Source organism: Balaenoptera musculus, chromosome 9 (assembly GCF_009873245.2).
Source record: "Balaenoptera musculus isolate JJ_BM4_2016_0621 chromosome 9, mBalMus1.pri.v3, whole genome shotgun sequence".
NCBI lineage: Eukaryota > Metazoa > Chordata > Mammalia > Artiodactyla > Balaenopteridae > Balaenoptera > Balaenoptera musculus.
In genome coordinates this window covers 82,511,273-82,537,760 of record NC_045793.1, presented here as the reverse complement: position 1 = coordinate 82,537,760, position 26,488 = coordinate 82,511,273, and the positions used below count along the sequence as shown (strand labels likewise).

The following is a 26,488-nucleotide window of genomic DNA, read 5'->3' as shown; positions in this document are numbered from 1 at the left end:
GACCATTGGGTCTCTACCTGTATAATATAAACTTATTTGTGGCAAAACATCACTTTCACAAATTCCAGTGCCTTAAAACTTTTAACCACAGCTTTCATCTATGTTTGTATGACCACTTACAGATTTTAAATTAACCAGCCATTGATTTATAACTAGATTTTGTGTAGGGATACCAAGAAAGTTGTATTTGAAATGTTCCGATGGAGATTTTTCTGAATTCCTCTCTCCATCCACCAACCCCCATTAAGCATCATTGTTCTAAGACATATAATTCCATTCTTAGAGCAAATTACAAAACACCTATTCAACAGGCCAGTTAAAATAAATATTTCAACAATAATAATTTTTAAAAACTTAGATGGAGAAAAAGGATAACCATTATAGAACCCCATAATCCTGTAATTAAGCATGAAATTTAGCCATGAATTTCTGACAGACTGGGAGAAAGAAAGTCGCATCATTCTCCTTGTCTGATGAAAAGGATAAATGAAATTTTGCCCTGAGTCATAAGGTTCTTCCTGTCACCAAAGCCTGATGAACACCGAAAAATATAGTGGGCAGAGGTCTTCAAAGGTGTTTTCTGAGCAAACACAGAAAGATTCTTCAAATAGTCACTCTGTCTCCCTCTCTCTGTTTCCATAACCTTCATACATAGTATTATATATTTGTATATACAGACAATAGACAATGATCTAATATCATTCTTTCAAGATTTTTTTTGTACATTTGCCAGCACAAAACTTTAAGTGAAATATTTTCTTAAGAAATGTGTGAGTTTTATACGTGTACAGAGGAGAACAGAGAACCTAAGATTATTAGCACTGATTTCTCATCCCAGTAGAGGAAAGAACGATACAACACATAAAGCACATATGCGTGCTCACCTAATATTGAAAAGACTTGTACTGAATTTAAGGATGTATAAAACATGATTCAACAAATAAATGCCAGTTAATCTTCATAGAGCTATCTTTTGTAAAACAGGATATAAACAATAATAACGATAATAATGTTACGTCCATTTACTGACAATCTAGTATGGAAACCTATACTATCTCATGAAATGTTCATATCCAATATTAAAGATACGTAGGGCTTCCCTGGTGGTGCAGTGGTTAAGAATCCGCCTGCCAATGCAGGGGACACAGGTTGGAGCCCTGGTCCGGGAAGATCCCACACGCGGCGGAGCAAGTAGGCCCATGAGCCACAACTACTGAGCCTGAGCTCTAGAGCCCATGAGCCACAACTACTGAGCCCGCGCGCTACAACTACTGAAGCCCACACACCTAGAGCCCGTGCTCCGCAACAAGCCCGCGCACCGCAACGAAGAGTACCGCCGCTCACCGCAACTAGAGAAAGCCCGCGCACAGCAACGAAGACCCAATGCAGCCAAAATTAAATAAATAAAATAAATAAATTTATTTAAAAAAAGATATGTATATCATTATAATTTACAGATGAGGAAATGGAGGTTCAGGAAGGTAAGCCAATTTCTCAGTTACTTAGTGAGTAGCAAAATAGAATTGGAATCAATGTAACACCAAAGCTTCACTATTTTCCTCTAGAGCAAATGAATGTCATTTTTTCATTTACTAATTTCACACTAGTATACTATATATTTTAAAATTGTGGATGTTTAATAAATATAATAATAAACCAAACAAGCATCTTTAGTTTGGGAATACCAAATCCTAATCTCTCAGTTTCTGAATAAAAACGTTCCTTCCTGGTGAGCTTCTGAAATGGTATTTTTTTTGCCATTAGCAAAAGGAAATTATCTCAACAAAGCTAGAATTTTCTCTAAATTGGTCTCTGTGCTTCTCCAAATCTCCATCACTGATTATTGTCAGCAAGTCCAAGTATAATGCAGATGACATAAAGAGGAAAATGATAATCAAACTGGGAAAGGGTAGAGAAAATAAGGTTTCACCAGCATGAAAACAGGGTGTAACAAATTACTGTCTTCATTACTGTATATTTCACTAGAGGGCAGCCTAAACAGACAGCTAAAAGTTAAGGAGAAACACAAATACAGAAGCAAAATATTATATTTGGATAGAAATATATTCAGCATGGTATATTTGTTTATACACTGTCAGTATTCATGTATTAGTAATACTTTATTTACTCCCTCATCTAATTCTTAGGACATTTCAATTTACTTTAAAAAAAAAAAAACAGGTTTAGAAACAAATGAATTTTATATCATTAAAGACTTGGTGTTAATATGTAAGATTTAAAATATTAAATCATACCAAGATGTCATTACAAAATACCTACTGGCAAGATTATAAAAAATAATTTTACACAAGACATATGGGCACACTATGAAGTCAACTGCCCACACTGTTGCTTTTATTCAATAAACCGTGCTTTTAAATTTAGTGACAATCAACGCCAGTAATGCCTATTTAATTACCTGTTCTGCTGCCCTTTTGGTTTTACTTTTGGTTTCAGGTATCCCAGCAGGAAACCGTTTGTAACCAAACTGCCTGGTACAAATAAAGCTGCAGGGAAGCTTGAGAGCAGCTAAACTCCTGCCATATATCAGTTTTTAATGAGGGAGAAGCCCAGAAATCAATCCGCAAGCTACTTAGACATCAGTTCTCCCAATTTTTCTGGGTAATCAACTTGCACTCTATCATCCCAAATAATATATTGCTACCCTACATTTTCTTAATAAAAAAATATATTATATCTATTTACATTCACTGTACCTCTTAAAAAGCATAATTAAGAACTATGATTTTTAGTATAATAGTAAATAAATCCATCTTTCTCCCAAAAAACGAGATTCATGTATACAATCTCAAGTAACATATAATAACCAAGCTATTCATCACTACTAATCACAATTTTTTTTTCTTTCTTCTTTTGTAGTGGGATGGAGAGGGGAATTGAAATGGAAAGCTAATTAAATTTCACTTTTTCATGAAAATATGCTTGAACTTTTTCTCTGTAAACATAATGTGAAAGTTCCTTAAATTTTATAGTTTCCGTGTTACCAAAGTGACTAGCACTAACATGATTCAATATAGTTTCTCTCAAACCACACAATAGATGTTTATACCCTTTGAAGTCAAAGTATTTGATGAATTTAATTTGCTCAACAGTAACCTTGAATTTTACATGTCCTGAAGAACTTGAAAGCTGTTGAAAGATATGACTCCTTGGCACTCAAGCAGAGCTATGAATTATAGTACAATTGCCCATCTTCATTCTAAATTCACAAAGCTTTCAACATGGCCAAGCGGTGCTTTTGTAGAGAGACCTTGGCTTTTCTTGTCATTGCTGTATTTTTCTGTGAGTCACATGACATGACTCAAGACAATTCATAATCATCAGTGAAATACCCTTGACATTTGAGAGTACTGAGAAAGGAAACAACAGCAAGTAAGCCATACAAAGCTTCCAGTGCCAGAGAATCCAGTGTTCTAAAGTTCCACAACTCTCGGTGCTTATTCTGTGTTCATTCAGATGAGAAAATAGGGTTTGATGAAAATGGCGTACGATGTGAATACTCATTTATGGATTAAAATTATTCATGTTTTCCCCCATTTCCCCTTGCCACCACAAACTGTTAACTAATTATGAATCAGAATTTAGAACTAAAAGTCTGTAAGATAGAAGAAACCTGAGATTAAAATCTAGGTTATCAAATGAATAACTTTATGAACCAGAATTTCAGAGAAAACTCTAAAAACTAGAGACTTCTGGGAAGCCTTAAGATTAACATCTATGATATTAAAATAACAGAAACATTGATATTCTCTGACAGGTAGTTTCATTTCCCTTCTAGTCAAAGAAACAGGCTTAAGTCAGCCTGAGTACATGATTTGGTTATTTTCACTCAGCACAAAGATGATGAAAAAAGAATTTAGCAACCATGAAACATATATTTTAGATTGATTACAACTTAAATTCTGTGATCTCTCCTGAGTTTAATGAATGCTCTTTATTCCACAATCAAAAACCCTCAGAACAAAGAAACATGAAAAATAGTTAAGATTTTGAAATAAAAGGGTAGAAATGTAAAATTTATTAGATTTTACAGAGTGTAAGCTGTAAGATAATGGGATTCCAACATTCATACATTTTGAGAGCTTAAAATAGCTGTGCTGAAAAAAAATGTATATTTTGCTCAAAGCAAGAATATAATGTATCAAAATGAATATTTTGATTCTGTACTGCCCTCCTTATTTAACATTTCATAGCGGGTTTTTTTTTTTTTTATCCTTACAAACATGTTTCAAAAGAGAAACAACACATTTGCAAGAATAACTGATCTCGATGAAACGTACTGATTATGTGTATGTGAAAGGTGTCTGATGATGGCAGGATGTTGTTCACCTGAAACCAAGCAGGAAGAATATAAGCCAAGTTTTTAAAGAAAACTAAATTTGATTGCTAAGATAATTTCAGTTATCTGAAATGCTTGAATCTACTTGTCAAAGACCTGTGTGAAGGCGTCCATGCATAATTTTCATTAAGTATCAAAATAACTCTGTGCTATTAGTACCAATATTATCCCCTCTTTATTGTTGAAGAAACTGTGGCTTAGACCTTATATAGCTAAAAATCACACAATAGGAAACAACCAAACCAAACTCTTTCTGGCACCTTGGTCGGCAATTCTATTTATTAGAGTATGCCACTTCTAAACATCATGGCTTTTGACTTGCTTCATGGCTCAAAAAATAATTTTAGACTGAATACTAGACAACAAAATATCCTAATGGAGTCAGAAGCACATTATAAGCTGAGAATCAATAATTCTCATGAGCAAATGGTAACTAGGGTTTCTATTTAGAGTATTTTCTGCTTTATCTTCACACTGGTTTACACTGTATTTTCTTTTCTTCATCATATTTTGTAATAATTTGTTTAAAAGTGACATTTATAATATCCAGCTGGTATCAAGTGGATAATTACATATATATTTTTTCAGGAACACTTACATTGGGCATCCCCTATTTTGGCTTTGAAAATGCAATTAATACTACTATTACCTGCAGTTTTCTATTTTTTTACTAAATAAATTCTAGCTGAAAAACATAAAAGAAAATAAATCCCAGTAAGAAAGAGAAATGGCAATCATCATCTTGCTTCAAGAAAAGCCATGACTTAATTGTTTTTACCATAAGTCTTACAGACTTCTTGAATGTTAAAAACTGACTGGAAATGTGCAAAGGAAAGAGCATATTTTGGAATACAGCTGAGACTATTCACCTCAGTGGAACAGTCTTACTAGTGGAAGCCCTAAAGTATCTTTAAGTTATCTTTAACTTTCCTTCATCATCTTCCATCAAATCATTACTTTACTCAAAAAGATTCAGGAACCTGTGCCTAGCCATTTTTGGAAAAGGGAAGGAAGAAAGGAAAACTAATTTAATATACGAAATCCTAAAATAAAAGAAAGAATTAAGATCCACAGTTCTTCAGAGTCCCAGAGAAACTGTAGACATATTCTTTAAAATAGGAGGTGGAGAGAGATAGCCAGGGGAAAAAATGAAAGAAAATAAAAGATAAAGGAGTTCAAAAGATTAATTATAAACCAATATAAGTTGGCAAAGAAGCTGCCAGAACATAGAGAAAACTGGGAGATACAAAAAAGATTATTTAGCGAAGAAAACCACAAGAAAACTACAAAAGCATGGATGCAGGTGAAAAGACCGTCATTCCAGACAGGCTTCAGAAAATCATGCCGAATGAAATGTAACTGAATAAAGATGTATTTTTTAAAAACTGTAATAGAGAAGATACCAGTTATGGAAAACAGAAAAGGAGGCCCAACTTACACTAAGTAATATTCTTGAAAAAGAGATCATGAAAAAACTTTATGCAGAAATATTCAAAACTATGCTGAAAGTAAACATCTACATCTCTGAAATGAAATTACAACTTTAGTAAGAAGACATCAAACAATCAACAATCAGATGCATCATTCCTAGCTCAACTTCAAGAACAAAGAACATATCATTAGAGAATCAGTGAAAAAAATCAAGTCAATTCACGATGGAAACCAGGGGCTAAAACTGGAACAGCTTTAGAGTTCTTGACAGCCACTAAAAATGACAGAAGACTGTGAAGCAATGCCCCAAAATTTTGAGTGAGAAAAATGCCTACTTAGCCAAGGTTTTCTTCACGTCCAAAATGAAATACTCAGATATTCTCTAACACATAAAAACTCAGGAATTAAAGCATCTCACAGCTCTTCTTGATCAAAATACTTCACAACAAAATCCACTCAATCAAATTATGAATTTAAAGAGAAAACAAAAACAAAAAAATAAGGTGAGTAATGGAGGATCTAGAACCAGGATTAACACTGTGGAAACTACGGTTACACAACATAAGACAAATCTTAATGTAAAAGTAATAATTTAATAAGATTTGGGGATGTATGAAGAAAGTGAGAGAACACAGAAACATGTTAATTTATTCAAAATAGAACACACTCTCTGATTATAAGTTTGTACATTCTGTTATATGACTGTATCTATGAATTTTGTGTGTATATCATGAAAAAAATACATGGAAAAAAGGTATAAACAGATAAATTGAACATCATGAGACTCACTAAATATAAACAAGGAATAAACGTAGTTGTGGAGATTAGGGGAGATTTTAATTTTTCTTTTGTAGCTATCTATATCATTTTAATTTTTAATTAATGATATTAAAATATTTTTACAAAAACAATTAAGGTATTATAATTTTAGAAGAAAAGTGATTAAGCCTGTTTATTGTTGTTATTGCTATTTTGGTATTAACTAAACCCAACTAGATTTTTTTGAGACTCTGGCTGCTCATTATAATTTTCTTTTCTACATCAAATCTATTTACACTCAATCCCTTTTTTTCCCAAGCATTAGAACTGCATTTAGACTCATCACTTTTATTTTCATAATTAATAAGCCCTCCAGTTAGTGTTGGTCAAGCTTTCTTCAGTTTTAACACCCATGAGAGAGAGATCATATTCCACTCAGTCACACTGGCTCACTACAGAAGGATTCTCAATATCTTGACTTCACGCCCATAGGACATCACTGAGAACCTTGAGGGGAGAATGTAATAGAGAACTTTGAAAAACAGGATTCTAGGTGATTCTTATAAGATCCCCAGGAGAACTGTCCACACAGTGGTGAAACATTATAACAAAGTGAAGCAGTTTTTGCAATGTGGTAATTTTATAATTTTTGGAATCTAATAATTTAGTTAACGTATAATATATGCCATGGCACACAATGCTACAATTCCATGATAGCTGATTTTCTACAACATTCAGCAATTACAAGCTCTCTTGATTACCTTTTCTCTCAGACCATAATATGCCTTCTAACAAAGCAGAAGCAGGCACTTTGAAATTGCTATGTTACAACCGAATTCATACAAAACCTCACATTTTATATCACTAATTTTGACTAAAAGTAAAGTTTTGCTCTTTTTAAAATCTAGTTGTTACTTGTCCTGCCTGGATTTTATTGTTGCTGCTACATAGACATATTTTTCATGGGTGGTTTGAGAAAAGCAGCACATTACTTTCTAAATTCAGGTATGTGTTACTTAAACTACTCGGTTTTGATATTTGCCTGACTTACTGGCTTAAAATTCTTACGACTCGTCCATCTTATTTTGTCTCCAAAACGTTTGTGTCAGAAGGATATACAAAGCTACATTTCCCACTACCTTATAAAATTGTGTATTAATTTTTTTTAAAGTCTCATCATTCTCTTCTATCGAACTGACAGTCGAAAATCTTATTTAACTATTATGTATGTGTTGGACCACTACAATTCTGTAAAACAAATTTGTGAATTCCCTAGGACAGTAGAGTGGACTCTGTGATTCATAATTTGGTCATTTTTTCAAGATTATTCTGCCTGTGGAATGTCAGTGGTTTGGACAAAGACGGTGGTTATGAAGATGAAGAGAAATGAATGGTTGCATGATATATATGGAGTTGGAACTGACAGAATTTACACGTGGATTATATGAGGCGTCATGGCAGAGGGAGAAATTAAGGATTACTCCTTAATTTTGGCTAGATGAACCGGGAGGTGATCTCATTTGTGATGGGGAAATTAACAGATCATCAGGATACTGGGGGAGGGAGGAATGGAAACACTAGCTCATCTGGCCATGTTAGCACCATGCAGGTGAGACAGCTAAATGGAAACAGCAAGAGGTCAGTTACATAAATGAGCCTAGAGCTCAGAAAAGAGATTTGGGTGGAATTCTATTTAATTTCAAAGCAATGGATGAGGTGTCCTGGGAGAAAGCATGGGCATTAAAGACAAGAGGGCTAAGACTGTGCCCTAAATTTAGGTAATATTAGAACTACAGTACAGAAAGAAGTACTAAAAAGGAGATTGAGAAGGACTAAATGGTGAGAAAATAGGAAAATGTGGTTTCCTGAAAACTAACAGAAGAAACTTGTGTTTGAAGAAAGGGGAAATAGGAAGTGGTACAATAAAAAGACAGGAAAAGACCAAGTACAAAGATAAACAAAAAATGTCCGTAAGATTTGATGATCTGGAGGTAAATGCCACTACTAAGAACAATTTCACCACGGATAAATATTTTGCTTCTTCTTTTATTCAACATAAGAAACAAAAGAGAGGGGTTATCATCCAGGATAATTAATAATTTAAAGCCCATGGTTACTATTTTCTGCTCTGCTATCTTATAATGCTCTTACCATGGGCATTTATATGTATGCGTAAGCAAAAAGAATATGGTACCATGAATTTGCCTGGCTCTTTTCTACTAAATTGGTTTCCCACAATTTGAGGGTAAATCAGTTTTGCATTGTGGCTCCTTTTCATCTATCTTGATGATGAGAAACTGACAAAACTCTTAAAAAAAAGTAGTAGTAAAAAATTGATTGTTTCTCTACATGAGAACTGTTGCAAAATATGTAAGCTCTTGATTCCAAAAGGACAGTTCAACCAAATGTAGAAACTAAGAAAGACTAAATCCAGCTAGAGACTAAAATCATTTTGATAATCTATTAAATTCATTCATTCATTAAGACAATGCCACTCCCCCTTACTTTTTTTTTTTTAATTTTAAGAGTTTATTTGAGCAAAAATCAATTTGAATCAGGCAGCATCCAATCTATCAGATAGAAAGGAGCTCTGAGGAACTGTACAAAATGCAAGACTTTTACAGCAGAAGAGAGTGGGAAAAAGGAAATTGTACTACAAGGCACAAAAGGCAGGTTGGTTATTGCAAGGTCACTGTCCTTTAGAGGATGGCAGGGGTCTATCAGGCAGATTCCTAACTAGGGCTCATCAGGTAATTCCCGATCAATTGGTTTAAGATTCCATTTCTAGGAGAGTTGAAACTGTAAGTTAAGTCTTGGTTTGGTGATGTGGGGCTTAGCATATGTGACTCCATTTGGGGCTGATTGTCTTTTTTTTTTCTTAGCAATAGTTTTGCCTTTTCCAGACTGTCACATCGTTAGAATCATATAGTATGTAGTCTTTTCAGATTGGCTTCTTTAATTTAGTCATATGCATTTTAGGTTCCTCTACGTGTTTTCATGGCTTGATAGATCATTTCTTTTTAGTGCCAAATAATATTCCATTGTCTGTATGTACCCCCCACTTTTTATTCCTAAAAAGCCAGAACTTTCGTATCCTGAACCTGCATAATTATAATTTAGGATAGTGTTTCTCTTTATACATTGTAACCAAAATAAATACAGTATGATTTCATAGTTCCCATATTCACAATTGTTTGTGCTGCAATCAACAGAGGTGATGTTATTTCATGAAATGATTAGGATAGATGAAATAATAAAATATAGAATGCCAGTACCTATTAATTTAACTCATATAAACACAAAATTCTACATAGTACAACTTTCAAAGCAACATTTCAAAATATGATTTGAGTAAGGTAATTTTTTAAAAAAATATATATATAATTAAAACTCAATTAGGAGAACTAAATTAGCCTGATTAACACTCAATAACATTCAACTTCACTAGAAAAATTCCCACCATCTAATTTAGTTTCTCTATGAAACTGGAGCTAAAAAAGGCTCCCTAAATGTTTTATTTACTGCCCAATTTCTAGACTGTCTGTACTCAGCATTCACAATAACAAGCTGATGCTAATAAGCCATACATAAAGATCCTACTTATTAAAATACAAATTAGGCACCCCTTATGTTTATACATGTGTACGTACAATTAATATCGCAGGCTTAGTTGGAAACAAAATTGCTTTAGTTAACCAACCATTGCAATGCAATCAAAAGAGATTTCAAAAGCAACTGGAAAAGATCTGTTCAGTAGAAATAATAGCAATTATTTTATGCAGAACAATTAATTTTCCAAGCTCCTTTTTCCTTCTCCCACCTGCCCTTAATAAAATAATTTGTCCATCATAAGTGACATGAGAGGTGCCCTTTAATGCCAGTAAGTTGCATGCAGACCTGAAAGGCAGCTGGTAGACACAGCTTATTTACAAATATTGGTTTGAACTTGTAAATGCATGACTGCATAAATCTTAATCCATTTAGAGTGTATGCCCTTTGTTCCCTCAATTGTACATCCAGTTGGGAATTGAGTGGAGCTGAGGGAGAGTGTGAATTACAGGAGCCCTTTCTTGTTGCCAGCATTTTAGTGCTTTGCCTTTTGTTTTTGTTGTTCTTGAGATTTCTCTACAGAACAGAGTACAGAATGTTAATCAACATTTTGCCTAAGTAATGTTAATGAAACTTCCCTACTTATACTAGAGGGAAGAATCGGCATATTATATTTCATTTTGAAATGTTAATGTACCTTTTAGGAAATTATTTCTGCCTTCTAAATCATCTTAGTGTTAAATTATTAAAGGGTGGCATTAAAGAAGTATTGCACTGATGCATACAGTTAAATGCCTTAAAAGATAAAAGGCTTATAAAGTTTAAAAGAAGGACCTTTTGGAGTATGGCAGCATTTAACTTCAAATTAAACATTTTTAAATGTTTGGTTAAGATATTGACAGAATTTCTGATTGTTTTGTAATCACAAAATAAAGAGACGTTTAATGTTGATGATTTCTAATTTCCAACCATGCATGAATTTGATTTTTATTATGGTCTTGAAGGATGTGTTTAAACCTTATTGTATGTATATGAATTGAAGCATCATCTAGTTCATCAGAAAAGAAAAAAAGGAAAAAGGGAGAAAGGGTCTCTTATGTTTGCCCTATTTACTTATTTGAATTTGAAGGCAATCTTCATTCAGGTTCTATTCTTCAAATATAAAATCACTACTATCTCAACTGTCTATCACCTATGGTACTTCAAAGGGAAGTGCTATTGTAAAGACTTTAGGGAAAATATCAATTGTCAACATGCAAACTGTGACAGATGTGTGTCCTGTGAACATCATTTATAGTCCATCAAGAAGGGTACTGGGGAAATGAGTTGACAGGGCTCTGAAGTTCTCTAATTTGTTTTCCCTTTAACAGTCTCTTCTAATGTCAATCAGTACATTCACAAGTCCTAAATAAATTGTGAGGTGATCTAAGGGGAAATTTAGAACAGAATTTGTTCAAGAATTCTCCCACACGGTGACGACTATTTGCTAAGAACTCCTAACATTTACTGGGTAAACAATTTATTTTCTATTTAACCAAAGAAGATCTAGTAATGGCATCTGTGTCATTGTGGAACTTATTTGTCCTCTTGCATGACTTTTCCTAGCAGTACTTCTGTTTGGATATAGGCACTGAGAGAACAGATAAAAGGAGTTACATTTCAAGGTAAATTTTTACACATTTTGACATCCGACAAATATGAATACTGCGTAAAATTGTTGGTGTGTCACAATTTAATTAGCTTCTTTTTTTCTTTCTTAGCCTTACAATTGATGATGGTTTGGATTCAGTAAAATAGAGTAATGGCTACTACACACTGAGAGTTGCTGTGTCATCTACAGTGGTCACCCATTACTTTTGTAAGGAAAAATAAATCACTGCCAAAATGTTAACTTAGTGTTAATGAGCCAATATATCTGGAAAAGGAAATTTTATATACTACATTCCTATTTGTAAAGTTACTTTTAACACATCATTTCTCCCTAGAAAGCTGGAAAAGACATACAACCAATAAATGACTACATGAAATATTACCAAATTCCTTTAATGCAAGAAAAGCTTTTTGAAACAGCAATAGAATCTATATACTATGCAATCTGATTTGATGAACTTAATGATTTTTTGGATTCTCAGAAGTACTCAGGATTTAAACTAAAACAGCGCCAATTTATATACCAAGACTAGGCAGAATACAATGTCTAACTTCACAAATACTATGCCTTTACACTGCTTTTACTATGCCACCTCTAAGATGGGGAAGAAAAGTAAATGTCACTAGTTATTAGTTCATCGAATGGATATTTATTGGGATAAATTACTTTGGCTGTTTTTGGTCTATTCAAGACACACAAAAAAATGCAGGTTTACTTTCCTTACATCTAACAGCAACAAACTGCACTGTAAAATCTTCACTGGATGAGCTTAAAATTTGTCCACTATACTCAGAAAGGTTGTGTTTTTAACTTAATCACTGATTTTTTCTTTATATATTATGGATGAAAAATTGATCTTTCTTAATGTACCTATAACAAACAATTGTGGATTAAGCCAGTACCTACATGATACCAACAAATCAAGCAATATGATCAATTCAAGTGAAAGAATCAAACTGACAGTCAAAGAGAGTCTCAACTGAGTAGACTAAGAGTTTGCTTAAGAAATATAAATTTGTGGAAAAGATAGTAAAAATAAATAATATCAGAATCATCAAGCATGAAATACTATTTAACTGTTATCCTACATTATTAGTGAATGAAGTATCATTTTCTATATTTTCCTTTGATAGACAATAAAATCACATAAACACAAAGTAAAAGTGCCAACTCCTAAACCTCAGTTTAGTGTTCTATTGAACCACAACTTTCTTAACCTTCAAATCTGAGATTGCTGTCTTGCAAAACATTCAAAGACAATTGAACAGTATTATCAAGCTGTCACTCATACTCTAATCGTATTTTAAATGGGGAGAGGGGGGTTGACATCCCCCAAATGAGTTGTCTGGAATTTTTCTTTGATCAGAAACTAAAGAACTGTTGGTGGGAATGTAAATTGATACAGCCACTATGGAGAACAGTATGGAGATTCCTTAAAAAACTAAAAATAGAACTACCATAGACCCAGCAATCCCACTACTGGGCATATACCCTGAGGAAACCATAATTCAAAAAGAGTCATGTACCACAATGTTCACTGCAGCTCTATTTACAATAGCCAGGACATGGAAGCAACCTAAGTGTCCATCGACAGATAAATGGATAAAGAAGATGTGGCACATATATACAATGGAATACTACTCAGCCATAAAAAGAAACGAAATTGAGTTATTTGTATTGAGGTGGATGGACCTAGAGTCTGTCATACAGAGTGAAGTAAGTCAGAAAGAGAAAAACAAATATTGTATGCTGACATATATATATATATATATATATATATGGAATCTAAAAAAAGAATGGTTCTGAAGAACCTAGGGACAGGATAGGAAGAAAGACGCAGACATAGAGAATGGACTTGAGGACACAGGGAGGGGGAAGGGTAAGCTGGGACGAAGTGAGAGAGTGGCACTGAGATATATACACTACCAAATGTAAAACAGATAGCTAGTGGGAAGCAGCTGCATAGCACAGGGAGATCAGCTCGGTGCTTTGTGACCACCTAGAGGGGTGGGATAGGGAGGGTGGGAGGGAGACACAAGAGGGAGGGGATATGGGGATATATGCATACATACAGCTGATTCACTTTGTTATACAGAGAAACACAACATTGTAAAGCAATTATATTCCAATAAAGATGTTAAAAAAAAAAGAAAAGAAACTAAAGAGATTTTCACTATAAATGAAACAATTCAAATATGTAACAGAAGTATTTTAACTCTTAAGGTCAGCCTTCTTCATTGTGTACCATGGATGTAAGAAGATATAACAGATAGCTAGAGACGAGATGGAGGGAGGGAGGAAGGAAGGAAAGAAGGAAGGAGGGAGGGAAGAAACTCATCACAGAAGAATTTCTGCGATTTGTATAATTAGCCCAGTGACTCTTGGAGCACAAAAGCAGTTTATCAAAAACGTATGTGCAGAAGTTAATATCAGCTGACGTTTCTAAAAAGCAGGCCAGAGCAGACGAAGGATAACTTCTAACTAATGTGGAGCAAATTAAATTTTAAGAGGCTTTAATGCATCTGTTCTAACTTTAATTGCATTGCCCACCGTCAAAGTGACTACAATATGCATGTCACTTCTTAAAAAATGTCACTTGTTTTTCAACTAGTATATTCATAATACCTACAAAAATTATTCAAATACTATAATTTAATGTTATTTTTCTGTTATTAATTTTATAAATACCTTTCAGTATGAGAATATTTCAAGGTTTTTTTTTAAAGCAACAAAGTATAGCTAGCTGTTTTTGGTCCCGTAATACCTTAAGAGTCCATCACTAAAAAAAATATTTTAAATGCAATCATAATTATCCAAACACAAAACATCAATGTACTTATTAAATCAAGTGGTTAAAAAGGGTCCTTACTGCAAAATCCTCCCTCCACTGGTGGGCTGCTTGAACTTTCTCTGCTTCCAAAGCCAGGCGCTGGAAAGAAAACAAGAAATCTTAGAATTCAAATGACCACATGAATACATAATTGTTATATAGTGCTTGGGTTTTCAAATCAATTATTAAGACACACAAAAAAGAAGAGATTCCTTATTCGTGATTCATAAATTCTAAATCATTTAATACTTTAATTTACTAAAGTTGATACATGTATTCACTCTTCAGTAATATAAATAGCACAGTATTCTTGAATACCGTTAAGTTTACTACCTCTGCCATCATTGGCAGTAGTGTCCACTTCGAGTGCTTTCTATCAATGACTAACATTTCATTTGTTTTTTTTTAAAAAAGCTTTGATCACTATATTAATCTTAGTGGAATCTTGCTTTTCATAAATACCTTTATAGCATATATTTCTATATAAGTGGAAAGGAAGTAACAATGAGAAATCAATAAATATGTGCTAAGTGCTGTATAGGCACCTTCTTAATAGCATTTTTAGTTTTTTACCAAAAGCCACAAAAATGTAATAATTTTCTCCTTGCTAAAGTACATTCTTAAGAGTTTATTCAAATACCCATGAGTAACAAACAATCATAATCCGTAATCTGAAAAGGCTTTATTTCCCCTTCACTCTTATATGCCAAAGTCGTTAGAGAATTCTAGCCTGACCTATTTTCCTTTAGCACTTTTAAAATGTTATTCCGTTAGGTTCAGCTGGAGATGAAATGCCTATTGTCAGCCTGCTAATGACTTTTTGTGAATAAATTCTTTTTTTTTCCCCTTGCCTAACAGTTTTTAGAGTTTTCTCTTTGTATTTTCCAGTGTTATTATCATGTTCTCCATGTGCTAAACTTTCACAAGACACAGTAACATTTAGTGATTAAGAACAGATTTGAAACCTGACTGCCTGGGTTTAAATACCAACCCTGCTGCATACTAGCTGTGCAAACTTGGGAAAAGTTAAGTCTCTCCTCCCCTTTTCTAATAGGAATAATGTCAAAATCTGCCTCATGGGTTGTTGAAAGGATTAAATGAGATACTATATATAAAGTGCTTAGAACAGTGCCTGGCAGACAGTAAGCAAATATATATGTCAGCTATGTAACTATGAAGGACAATTATGATTCCATTTGTACATTGTGTCCCTTTGAGTACTGAGTTCACCTGTAGCCTGCCCCCCACACAGCTAGGAGACAGGCAAAATGGGACAAGTATATCAGTAAATATAATAAATGTATTAAACTCATTTATTAGGAGATAGAAATGATCAGGTTAGGTTTTAGAAAAGTATAATCTCATAGTGGTTTGCTGATTCACGTTTTTGATCTTTCACTATGAACTATACGTCAGTGTGTGCTCTTGATGTGGAAGTCTAGCCCACACTGGGGAATGGAAACATCCCTTTCGACTAGTTTTATATTAGTGTATTGGCTTTTATTCCCTCTTATTTAATATTAGAATCATTTTTCTAAACTCTTATATAGGTATTACCAATGACTACAAAATACTGCATAGTGGGAAATCTCAAGTTAAGAATCCCTAAACTGAATTAATTTAAAGGAAAAATTCTCCAGTGTGCTTAAATGACAATGGTTTCAGCTTATCAACTACTAGGCAGCAATGGAACATAAAAGAAGCTAGTAAATGTAAGATACTGTACCAGGGAGAGTAACCCAGAAAAGGTTCTCTATCCCTACAAGGTCAAAAACCTAAACAGAGAAAAACCAAGGGAAAAGTGTATACATCTCAGTAATATTTATCACAATATTTTTGGAAACTCAAATTCCGTGTGAAAATGTTGCAAGAAAGTGAATAAAATGGCAAAACAAATGGAAATGGAAGCCATTTCTTTATAGGAAAACTTTAGTAGGGAAGATAGAAAAAGAAAAGACAGAATGAGAAAATAAACACAAAGGCATATTCTTGACAAAATTCAGAATATGTCTTCCCTCATTTTTAACAGGCCACATAAGAACAACTAAATTGTTCATATGTATGGGGCCAATAATAAAATTAAGCATTTTGTGAATTTAAACAAAATACTGGGTAACATATAAATAAGTTAAATAATTTTTTAGATTAAGAAATATTAGAACTCTAAAATGTCTTGAAGAGGGATATTAACATGTTTTCCTCACGAGACGCACAGAAGGAGGCTGCCACCCCAACAAACAAAACACATTGGGGGACATTCACCCACAAGGCCATACGTGGTTTGCAAGACACCAGCTCTAACTCAACCATGCTGTGCTCTACTCTGGAGAGCAGGAGAAGGTATAACTTAATGATCTGACTCAGAATCACATGGCTTATAATATGAACTTAATCCATGTTTAATAAGCCATAGTGACAGTAATCATCACAGTTAATTATTTCTAGGAAAAAAAAGTTAAAGAGGGATGAACAATGGTCACAAACTATCAGACAATTCTCCTAGGGGGAGGAGAGTCCAAATCATCTTTATTTCTAATATATATATATATAAACACTAATTTTATCAAGTAAATGATATTTATTGCAAGATTTTGAGATAGTTTCAGAAACCTAAAGACCTGTAGTTATGTATAAGAAAAAAAAAAGTGTGTTTTAAAAGGTTAGCTTAGAGTTGGAAAGTTGCTAAATTTTATATCCCCAGCTTGGAAATCTAGGGATACATAATCATGAAAATGCACTACTATTATCTTCTTTTTTCATGAAGAAATTAATTTTTTTTTTTTTTTTTTTTTTACCTAGCAGATTTCACGACAAAGCAAACTACAGAACTTTAGAGACTTAGCCTACCTTGGGGAGTGATACAAATAGTTGCTGATGGTGCTTTTTCTTGTGGCAAAAGACCAGCTAGTCATGACTCATAGAAAACTGACATGTCTTCTGGACACTGCAAGTCCCTAATTAACTTCTATTCTAGTCAGGTGACATTTTATTTTTAAAGCCAATGACCTACCATTAAATGCCACAGGCAAATTGTGTTAAGACTGATAAAATTCCTACCTAATAAAATGTGAATATTTGCTCAGTAGGACATCCCTGTTTCCATAGTTAGCCATATATATATATAAATAGACCCATAGCAATAACCTACTTCAGAAAAAGAAAATATATCTTTTCTCATTTAATTCATAGTACAGTTTAATATAGTATCAAACATTAAAACCAGATGGAGAACCAGATTGAAACAAAAAACCCAGCTCAGCGTAAATACCTACAAGAGAAAATTGAAAATTCTGCTCATATTAAGGTAAGTGAGAAAGTTTCATTAAACGGCTTTATTATAAATGAAACAGCGCATGTATATATGAAAATCCTTTGGGTATGGAATGATAAGTATATATACAATGTCATAAAGGTAATAATAATATGTACATCCCTACCTACCTACTGGTTTGAGCATTTAAAATAAAAAACCATTTAAAAGACTATTTTAAGGACTCACAAGTTTAACAAAATGGACTTGAACATAAGCCTTCCGACTCCAAAGCTTATTCTTATTCCACAAGACCGATCTTTAGTTCCCACTAAACCCATTAAAGTGTTAACATCACTTGGCATTCATAGAATACATGAAGACATAGTAGTATCAAAATAAAAAACACTGGTAGAAAACTATTTCAGATTAATGGAAAATTTCCCAGTAATTTTTAGAATTTGCTAAAGGCAAATTCTAAAAACAGCACAACATGTCGTATGTCAATTTGGAAACTATCTTTACATAAGTCTTGCCCTCAGATCCTGAGAGAATGCTGCTAATCAGAGAAAAAGCTCTTGATATGCAGTGATCTGCAAGGAAAAAAAGAAAAAGAAAAAAGAAAGAAATAGATAATGGGAGAGGTTTTATCAGATCAGAGAAAGATCAGCTCCCTTGAAGGCCTATTCATTCTCAACCTTCACCTTTTTGTCATATCTTTATCTCTTCCACTAGCATTGCATCTGGCAAGTGATATGAAAGTTTAATAAAAGCAGTATAACAGTACAGTATAAAAAGAAATAATTCTATCATTCTCCTTAACAATACTTAAATGTATTTTTTTCTTGGAAATAAGTATTTTCCAAACCTGTAAATAATTTGCTTCCTAGACTGTATGTTTATTGCAGATGGAAGATAAAGTTCTCTGAAACATTTAATTACAAAGAATTTTCTTTTGATAGTTTTGAAAGTAAACCTTCAGGGATCATATGACAGTTCCGTTAGACTCCAACAATGTTGGTACTTATATTAATAATATCAAGAATTGAAATATCATTCAAAGAAACATCTCTAATTCAAAATGATTTCTTTGGCTAGTGTATGTCAAGATTTTTCGTTCTAATAAGCAGGTAATAGTTATCCACAACAGACTTACCAGGAAAATATGCGTGTGTTATATGATTAATGTTCCAATAGTTAACACCCAATAAGGATGAACAAATTATTGTATTATGCCTCTGTTGACAAGTTTTCCCTATCCTCATCAAATGTTCTTAACATATCAAAAGAATCAGGATAATCATTTGAATGGTCTAACAATATCTATTGAAAATAGCAAACTTACGTGAAAGAACAGACTTCTATGTTCTGAAGAAAAGTCTACAGGTGCCATCAATAACTTTGGAGCTATAGTTAAAATAAGTATGCGCTTTTGAATCAGACAGATCTGGTTTACAATTTTGGTGCTGCTATTCACTAACTATAGGATTTAGGCAATGGACTTAACATTTTTCAGCATTTAACAATAATATCTACTTGATATATTTTCTATTGGTATGCTCAATACCTAGCATATTATAAACTCAAAGTTTTACTTTCATTTGAATCTTACAAACACAACTACCTAGAACAGAATATGTTAGAACTGTAATCACTGATGACCACTTCAATATGTACATAAGTGAGTTAAATGAATGAAAACATCTTAATGGTCCCTAAATTTTCACTGTATTTTGCTCTGCAAGAAAGCTCTTATCTATAGAACTATAGGGTGAGCCAAAAGCAAACGCAGTTTAGGGAATATAGCAGTTTAATACAGTAGTCAATAAAATTAGTTCTTCAGTTTATTTCATTTTATTTTTACTACAAATAAGATGAGAAAGGAGAGCAGATCATTATGTTCTGCTTTCTCACCTTATTTCCTGAAATATTTAAAAAAAAAGATTGAGGTTTGACATTTCTTTTGCATAAGGTGATAGAAAGCTTGAAGACCTCAATAGAAAAGATAACATCATAACTCCATGAATATTTAGTATAATGTTCCATCTAAAAGGTAAAAATACTCTTTTCTTTCTAATAACTTTCACCAAATAATGGGAAACAATGCAAAATGTTCACTTAAATTCACATAAAACAACGTATAAACAATGTTTCTTTAAATTCATATAAATATATATACCCAGCAGAATTCTACCAAAGCCTTCTAACAACTTGTTATATCCTAGTGAACAGGGAGTTTAGTATGCAAATCTTCACGTGTAGAGAAATTGCTTTATACTTTTTTAAAAATCACACCTGCTATACTTACGTATTGTTTAAAACGTTTTTATAAAGGAACATTATTGGTACTTTGAAAAAAGATCTATTGGCTAAAGAAGCCAGGCTGGAAACTGGGATTTGAGAAAAGTTACAAAAATTGAATAGGCTAACTAGGATGAGTTTTACCTTTGGCATGTTTTGACACCTGATGACTGTGATCGCTAGGTAAATGTACATCCTGACTGGGAGGATGAGAAGTACAGTGTGCATTTGCTCTTACTCAACAGACATTTACTTAGCACTTGCTACATAGAAGCATTCAGGAGAAACTACAGGACTCAGTTCCTGCTTCTAAAGGGAACTGCCGCACATTCATATATCATATATCATATCCTATATAACATACACTCGCACACACACTTAACAGCATAGGATCAGTGTTTGACAGATGCTTTCTTAATGGTTACAATATATATTTGTTAGTTTTAGTTTAGTTACAGTGGAATCAGTGACATGGTGAATAAATTTTTTAAAATATTGCTTTTATCAAGAATGGCAATGTCTCAAAAATAAAGAACAGGAAGGATTCTAAAAATAATGAGTACTGCTAGCCAATGACAAGTTTTAGCCTTGGTTCTTTTTATTTGTTTGGTTTGGGAGGAGATTAAAAGCACTGAAAAGTATAGAAACAAACAATCTGGAATTCATCACCCAGAATTCCTTTTTATCTTTAATTAAAATTTGCTTTATAACTTTTAATGTGAAAAATAAAATGTTACAAATAACCTTGAAGTTCACCTTATTCATCCCTTGACCAATTTCCCTACCCACAGCAATCACTATAAATGTATTTGTCTGTATCCTCTGGCATTGTGTGGCATGCATTTTTTAAAATTATGTGAACGTTATCTGACATTGATATTGTTGATTCTTCTTTCTAATAGGCTGTATGCAGGTTGAATACCGAAGAGAAATTCCACCAGCTTCATGGGGGAAATGATTTGTCTAAAGTGAAAGCTATCACCCTTGCAAGTGATGGTTTAGATTGGACAAGAGATTTGGTTAATGTCAATGAGTTTCGAGAAATGGTTTGCTGGTGGTTTTGGAAAGTAAAGATAATGCATGGAGGAGGGAAGAATCCTCAGGGAAACAAAGCTGGAACCATCTCTTAAGCCCCCTTTTCAGCACCAAAAGCCTATGCATTTATTGCATCTTTATCATCAGAACACAAAACAGGCCTTATTTGTAAACATAGACCTACCTATTCCATCTCTCCATCAAGAGACCATCATTCAGTTCTCATAGGCGCTACTCATGCAGTTTGAAAGATGCTAAATCAACACTTAAGCAAGGCAACTTATCCAAAGATATGACAATCCCCTTTCAATATGGTTCAATGGCTTAGCAAGCCCACTCTTACACAGATGACTAAATTCTGTTTTTACATTTTACTTATGCTTGTCTAAAGCATACTTTTGCAGACTTTCTGCTTTTAATGACATGAAACATGAGCACATAATTATAATCATTATCTTTCTTTTTTTTCACATCATTTTCCTTTTTTTAGCAGGGTAGTCCCAAATTGATTCCAAGACACACAAGAAAATGTTTTTTAAAAAATAAAATCCAATTTTAATTTAGAAAAATATATTCCAATGACTTGAGGAATTCTACCAAACCCGGTAAAATAACTTGGCATCAGTTCATCTACTTGAGTTTATGGAGGGGTTAAAAAAAAGGAGTTTGCCTTTTTGAGCATTGCTTCTCAAGTGAAACAGAAAAGACTACATAACATACAACTTTTAATACATATTTTGATTAAAATTATTTGTAGACTGACCAAGTAGAAATAAAGTATGTAATCTTGCTATTTATGTCTACTCAAATATTTTAACACTTCTGTACATACTGGAACCGTGACATAAGTAGAGGATTATCAAGATTAATAGCGAAACATCAATTTTTGACTATATTAAGCAAATCATATACAAATCTTATACTGTACTCATAAGGTACAATGTAAGGTTACAGATTATTTCTTTTAGATTACCTATCATTTTCCTACAATTGATTTCATTCCAGGTTATATGAAATAAAAATTTTATAATATGAATACTATTTTTCTTTCTAGTGTAAGATTTAAGGGCATATAATATATGCAAAACATATAAATAAAAGTTGCTGAAATCAAGCCAGTCATCATTTATTCTCTTATTTGTGGCCCAGTGAAAATTAAATCTTTTGGAACATGGCTTCTGGATCTTGTTGTACAGATTTCAGCCTGGATCTGCCATATTCAGGAAATGCTTTTGAAATTAACCACAAAGCTTCAAGTCTAATATTCAGAGATATAATTAGCTCCAAATAAATTGGCAGACTCTTGGAATACATAAGCCAGGTAAAGGAGATGTCATCTGGTAAGAACAGCAAAACTCTATCAGTAGTGAAAGTAAATTAATACACAACTCGCAATTATCACTACCTTTTTCTTGGCTCTACAGCACCAACACTAAAATAAAAGACTGTTGAACTGAATATAATTTCTATATCAGCTCTACACTTTGACACATGAGAAGAATCACCAGATAAGCCTGTTAAAATCACCTGGACCACATACAAACCCACTCAACCCCACAACCATCCAAAGATTCTGATTCTATACTTGGTATCATTCCCAGAAATCTACATGCTTAATATAATACACCTTTTCCATGGACTAAACTTTGAAAACACTCCTCTAGAGGGTAACATTTTTAGCAATATTAGACATATGGATTTAATTACTCTGAAAAACACCGTTCAAAATAGAAGCACAATTTGATAGACGGAAACAAAAATAACCCACTAGTGCCCTATCCTTACACTATCCTGACTCCCATCACGTAATTTATCTCTCTCCATCTTTTTCTGTTTTTTTCTCTCCCTTCCTGCTCCCTCATTCCCTTTTCCCTCTCCTCTCTCTCTCTCTCACCCACTTTCAATAAACTACTAAATGCGGGTTCATTAGGCACAGGACACAGTTCTTTCATGTCTGTACACACCCAGTATTTCACACAATGTGTGGCAGAGAGCTGACGTTCAATTGCTGTGTGTAGAAATGTATAAGTAATCATTTCCAAACACTGTCAAGGTTTTATCTCAGTTGTATCAAGATTTATAACTAGGTTCACTTACATTATCACCATTCATTATCGTGATACTTTTGAGAGGCCACAAAACTTGTTCCCACATGACAAGCATATTCCTGAATCAATACATCACTACCTAATTCTTAAAAATTGCTGGATTAATTCATCACCACCTGATCCTTAAAATTTAGTAGAATTTGGCTGTGAATGTGATAGGGACCCAGACTAATCCACGTCATTCCACTCTGGGATTCTAGAACTAATCTATCGATATCATCAGTTGCCTTATTCTTTAAATGTCGAACACCAATGCAGGTTCAGAAATCCAAGAAACCACATCCACAATGGCCACCCGGGTCCATTTTGGCTGCCTGAACCATAGTTCCTCCATTCTCATTCTTAAATGATTTTAATTATGTCATCACTCTTCCCTCTGAATTAATCCTACAACCAATCACCGTTTGGGAGACAATTCTCCACGCGTCTCTCATGTTTCTGCACCACATGTGAACAGAGGCAGGGACAGCCTCTGCTCTGGATTATTTTCTCAAGAATGTTCGTGTAGCAAACAGCCTTGGAAGACAGAGAGTGTCTCCCTGCAGGGCAGAGGACAGATTTATCTGTTGCTCAGGGAAATAAAAATAATCCTGGGGGGTAAAATTTAGGCAGGCTTGCTGGTAGGCGCCCTTTAAAAGAGTGGGGTTTCCCAAGTTCAGGGTTCAGGGTTCCTCAGCTGTGACACCAGCTCATGGCACAGGCACCGTCCACCTGGGCTGCTCAGTATGGCCCCCTAGACTTGATGGTCAGGAGTTACCCGTGGGAACACAAAGCCCATACTGCCTCCTGTGTGGGGAGATAGAAATCCATTGCATCCAACTCAGGGAGGCTCCTGAACCAGTGAAATGCTGGTTGGCTAGCTTGTTAGCTTGCACGAAGGGTAGAATCTCAGATCCTTCCCACTACTTGATATACCATATCTGGTTGAGCCTGCTTCCATAAAAATGTTCACTGGTCCATCTCCATATCTTCAAACTTCCACCATCAAATAACGGATGTAATCTTTATTTTGTCTCCAGTTCTTTCCTGAGCGTGCATTTTGCACCCTTCTCAAAGTGTGTCTAGACCGGCAGGGGCAGCACCACCTGGGAAAAGGTTAGACTCCCATATTCTTAGATCCCATCCCAGACCTGCTGAATAGAAGCTCTGGGGGTGGGTCCTATCAATCTATGTTTTAACAAGACCTTCCTGTGATTCTAATATGAACTAAAGTTTGAGAAGCACTGCTCTAAAATAAAAATGCATAGCACTGTTCAAGCAGAACAATGCTATTACCTTAACAGCAAGCTCTTAAAGCTGTAGGAAATAAAATGAGAACAAACTATTTGTTCTAAAGCCCTCTTTTTGAAAACACAAACCTTGTAAATCAGACATACTGGAGACGATTCAGAAGTCTAAATATTCCCTTGTATATATGTGCCACATCTTCTTTATGCACAATATATCTGTATCTTTAGCCACGGTCTAAAATTACCTTCTCTTACAATTTTTTTCTTTGAAATATATTATTGAAACACACTGCCTTAATCTGCCTTAATTTATGGTCTTTACGGTTCTCTCCTTCCTTCCTCCCCTTCTTCCTTCCCTTCTTTCTTGTGTATAGGATACTAAGTGGGTTAAACTTGCTCAGTTCTTATGAGCCCACTACTCACAATTTGCAGGCACTTTTATAGGCTTCAGGCTTCATTTTGTTTTTCATATGTTGGTTGGCAAATACAGCATAAAGCACAAAAGTTTATGCTAGTTAGAAAGGGAGAAATTGCTTTACTTACAAGAAAGTGATCAAATTTTGTAGGAAGCAGGTAATATAAAAAAAACTGGTGAAGTATGCAACCACTTTTAAAAAGAAGGAAAAAGATGTGTTAAGACCATTTTTCACTGTCAGATGCTTTGCGTGAGGCTCTGCCTTCCTGTAAATCTAGGAATGCATCAAAGTTCTCATGAGTTTTACTAGTCTATGAAAAGAGTAAAAATACTATTTAATTGAACATGATGCAAATTGACATACTTAATAAAAAAGATGTAGTATAATAGATGAGAAGTACCTTTGAAATTATTTTTTTGCTACTTTATTTCTAATCTTTTGTTTTTAAGAAAAAACAGAAGGTGAGTCCAAAAGCTTCAACTCTCTTAAAAGACCATAACTAGACACAGGAATAGAAATAAATGCATCTGGTCACAGAACGTATATTTGTAATTTATCTTTAGTTTCATATATGCATACCTATGATTTTACATATGTAGTAATAAACTGAGAACAAGTGAAAAAAAAAGACTATCAGGAAGGGCAGATTAAAAAAATCTACCAGGGCTTCCCTGGTGGTGCAGTGGTTGAGAATCTGCCTGCCAATGCAGGGGACATGGGTTCGAGCCCTGGTCTGGGAAGATCCCACATGCCGCGGAGCAACTAGGCCCGTGAGCCACAATTACTGAGCCTGCACGTCTGGAGCCTGTGCTCCGCAACAAGAGAGGCCGCGATAGTGAGAGGTCCGCGCACCGTGATGAAGAGTGGCCCCCACTTGCCGCAACTAGAGAAAGCCCTCGCACAGAAACGAAGACCCAACACAGCCATAAATCAATAAATCAATAAATAAAAATTTAAAAAAAATCTACCAAATTTATTTTGATATCCTAAAGTGAAAACTAACTTAAAAGGTTTATCCTGTCAGTAAAGGATCATTTTTTTATATATAACTTATCCTTCAGCACATAGTAATCACTAAAGTGTTTATCACCATATTTCCTTTGTCATAATTTAAGAGTTTTAAAACAGCCTGAATTATTAACCCTCCAAGTCAACTCACAGACAGACAGACATCCATTACCTTCCACTGCCCTGAATACTCTTTGACCAGGTAATTTAAGAGGGTAGTTACAACACATAAATTTAAAGTACTAGTAAATGCATTAACTTCCTAGTATTACATAGTAACTAAAGTTATTACATAAAGTATTCAGCTATTCTGAACTTAATTTTGAAGTTAGCTCTTATTTTTAGTTAAAATTTTGTGCAGGGCTTGTTCAACAATTCTGGAAACCATAAAAGATGTACTGACTTTGAAAATAGGGGAGAATTTATTTAATTTTTCTATGCTTCTGTTTCTTCATCTGTAAAACAGAGATAATAATACCTATTCACAGAATTGTTTAGGGATTAAATGAGATTTTTGCTAAATAAACACAGCAGTGACATGTTCGTCAACATTAGCTTTTA

General features: G+C 34.0%; 1 protein-coding gene across 8 annotated transcripts in view; it reads right to left on the bottom strand.

Annotated features, from left to right (window-relative positions):
- Nucleotides 1–26,488, bottom strand: part of CACNA2D1 (calcium voltage-gated channel auxiliary subunit alpha2delta 1) — a 496,257-nt gene that overhangs the window by 212,982 nt on the left and 256,787 nt on the right. For all 8 annotated transcript variants that reach the window (XR_005021203.1, XM_036863210.1, XM_036863212.1 and 5 more), the window contains one exon: nucleotides 14,620–14,679. Coding sequence is in view for 7 of the 8 variants with exons in the window: in XM_036863210.1 (XP_036719105.1) it covers nucleotides 14,620–14,679 (60 nt within the window). In the remaining variant the exon portion in view is untranslated. The remainder of the gene's footprint in view (nucleotides 1–14,619; nucleotides 14,680–26,488) is intronic.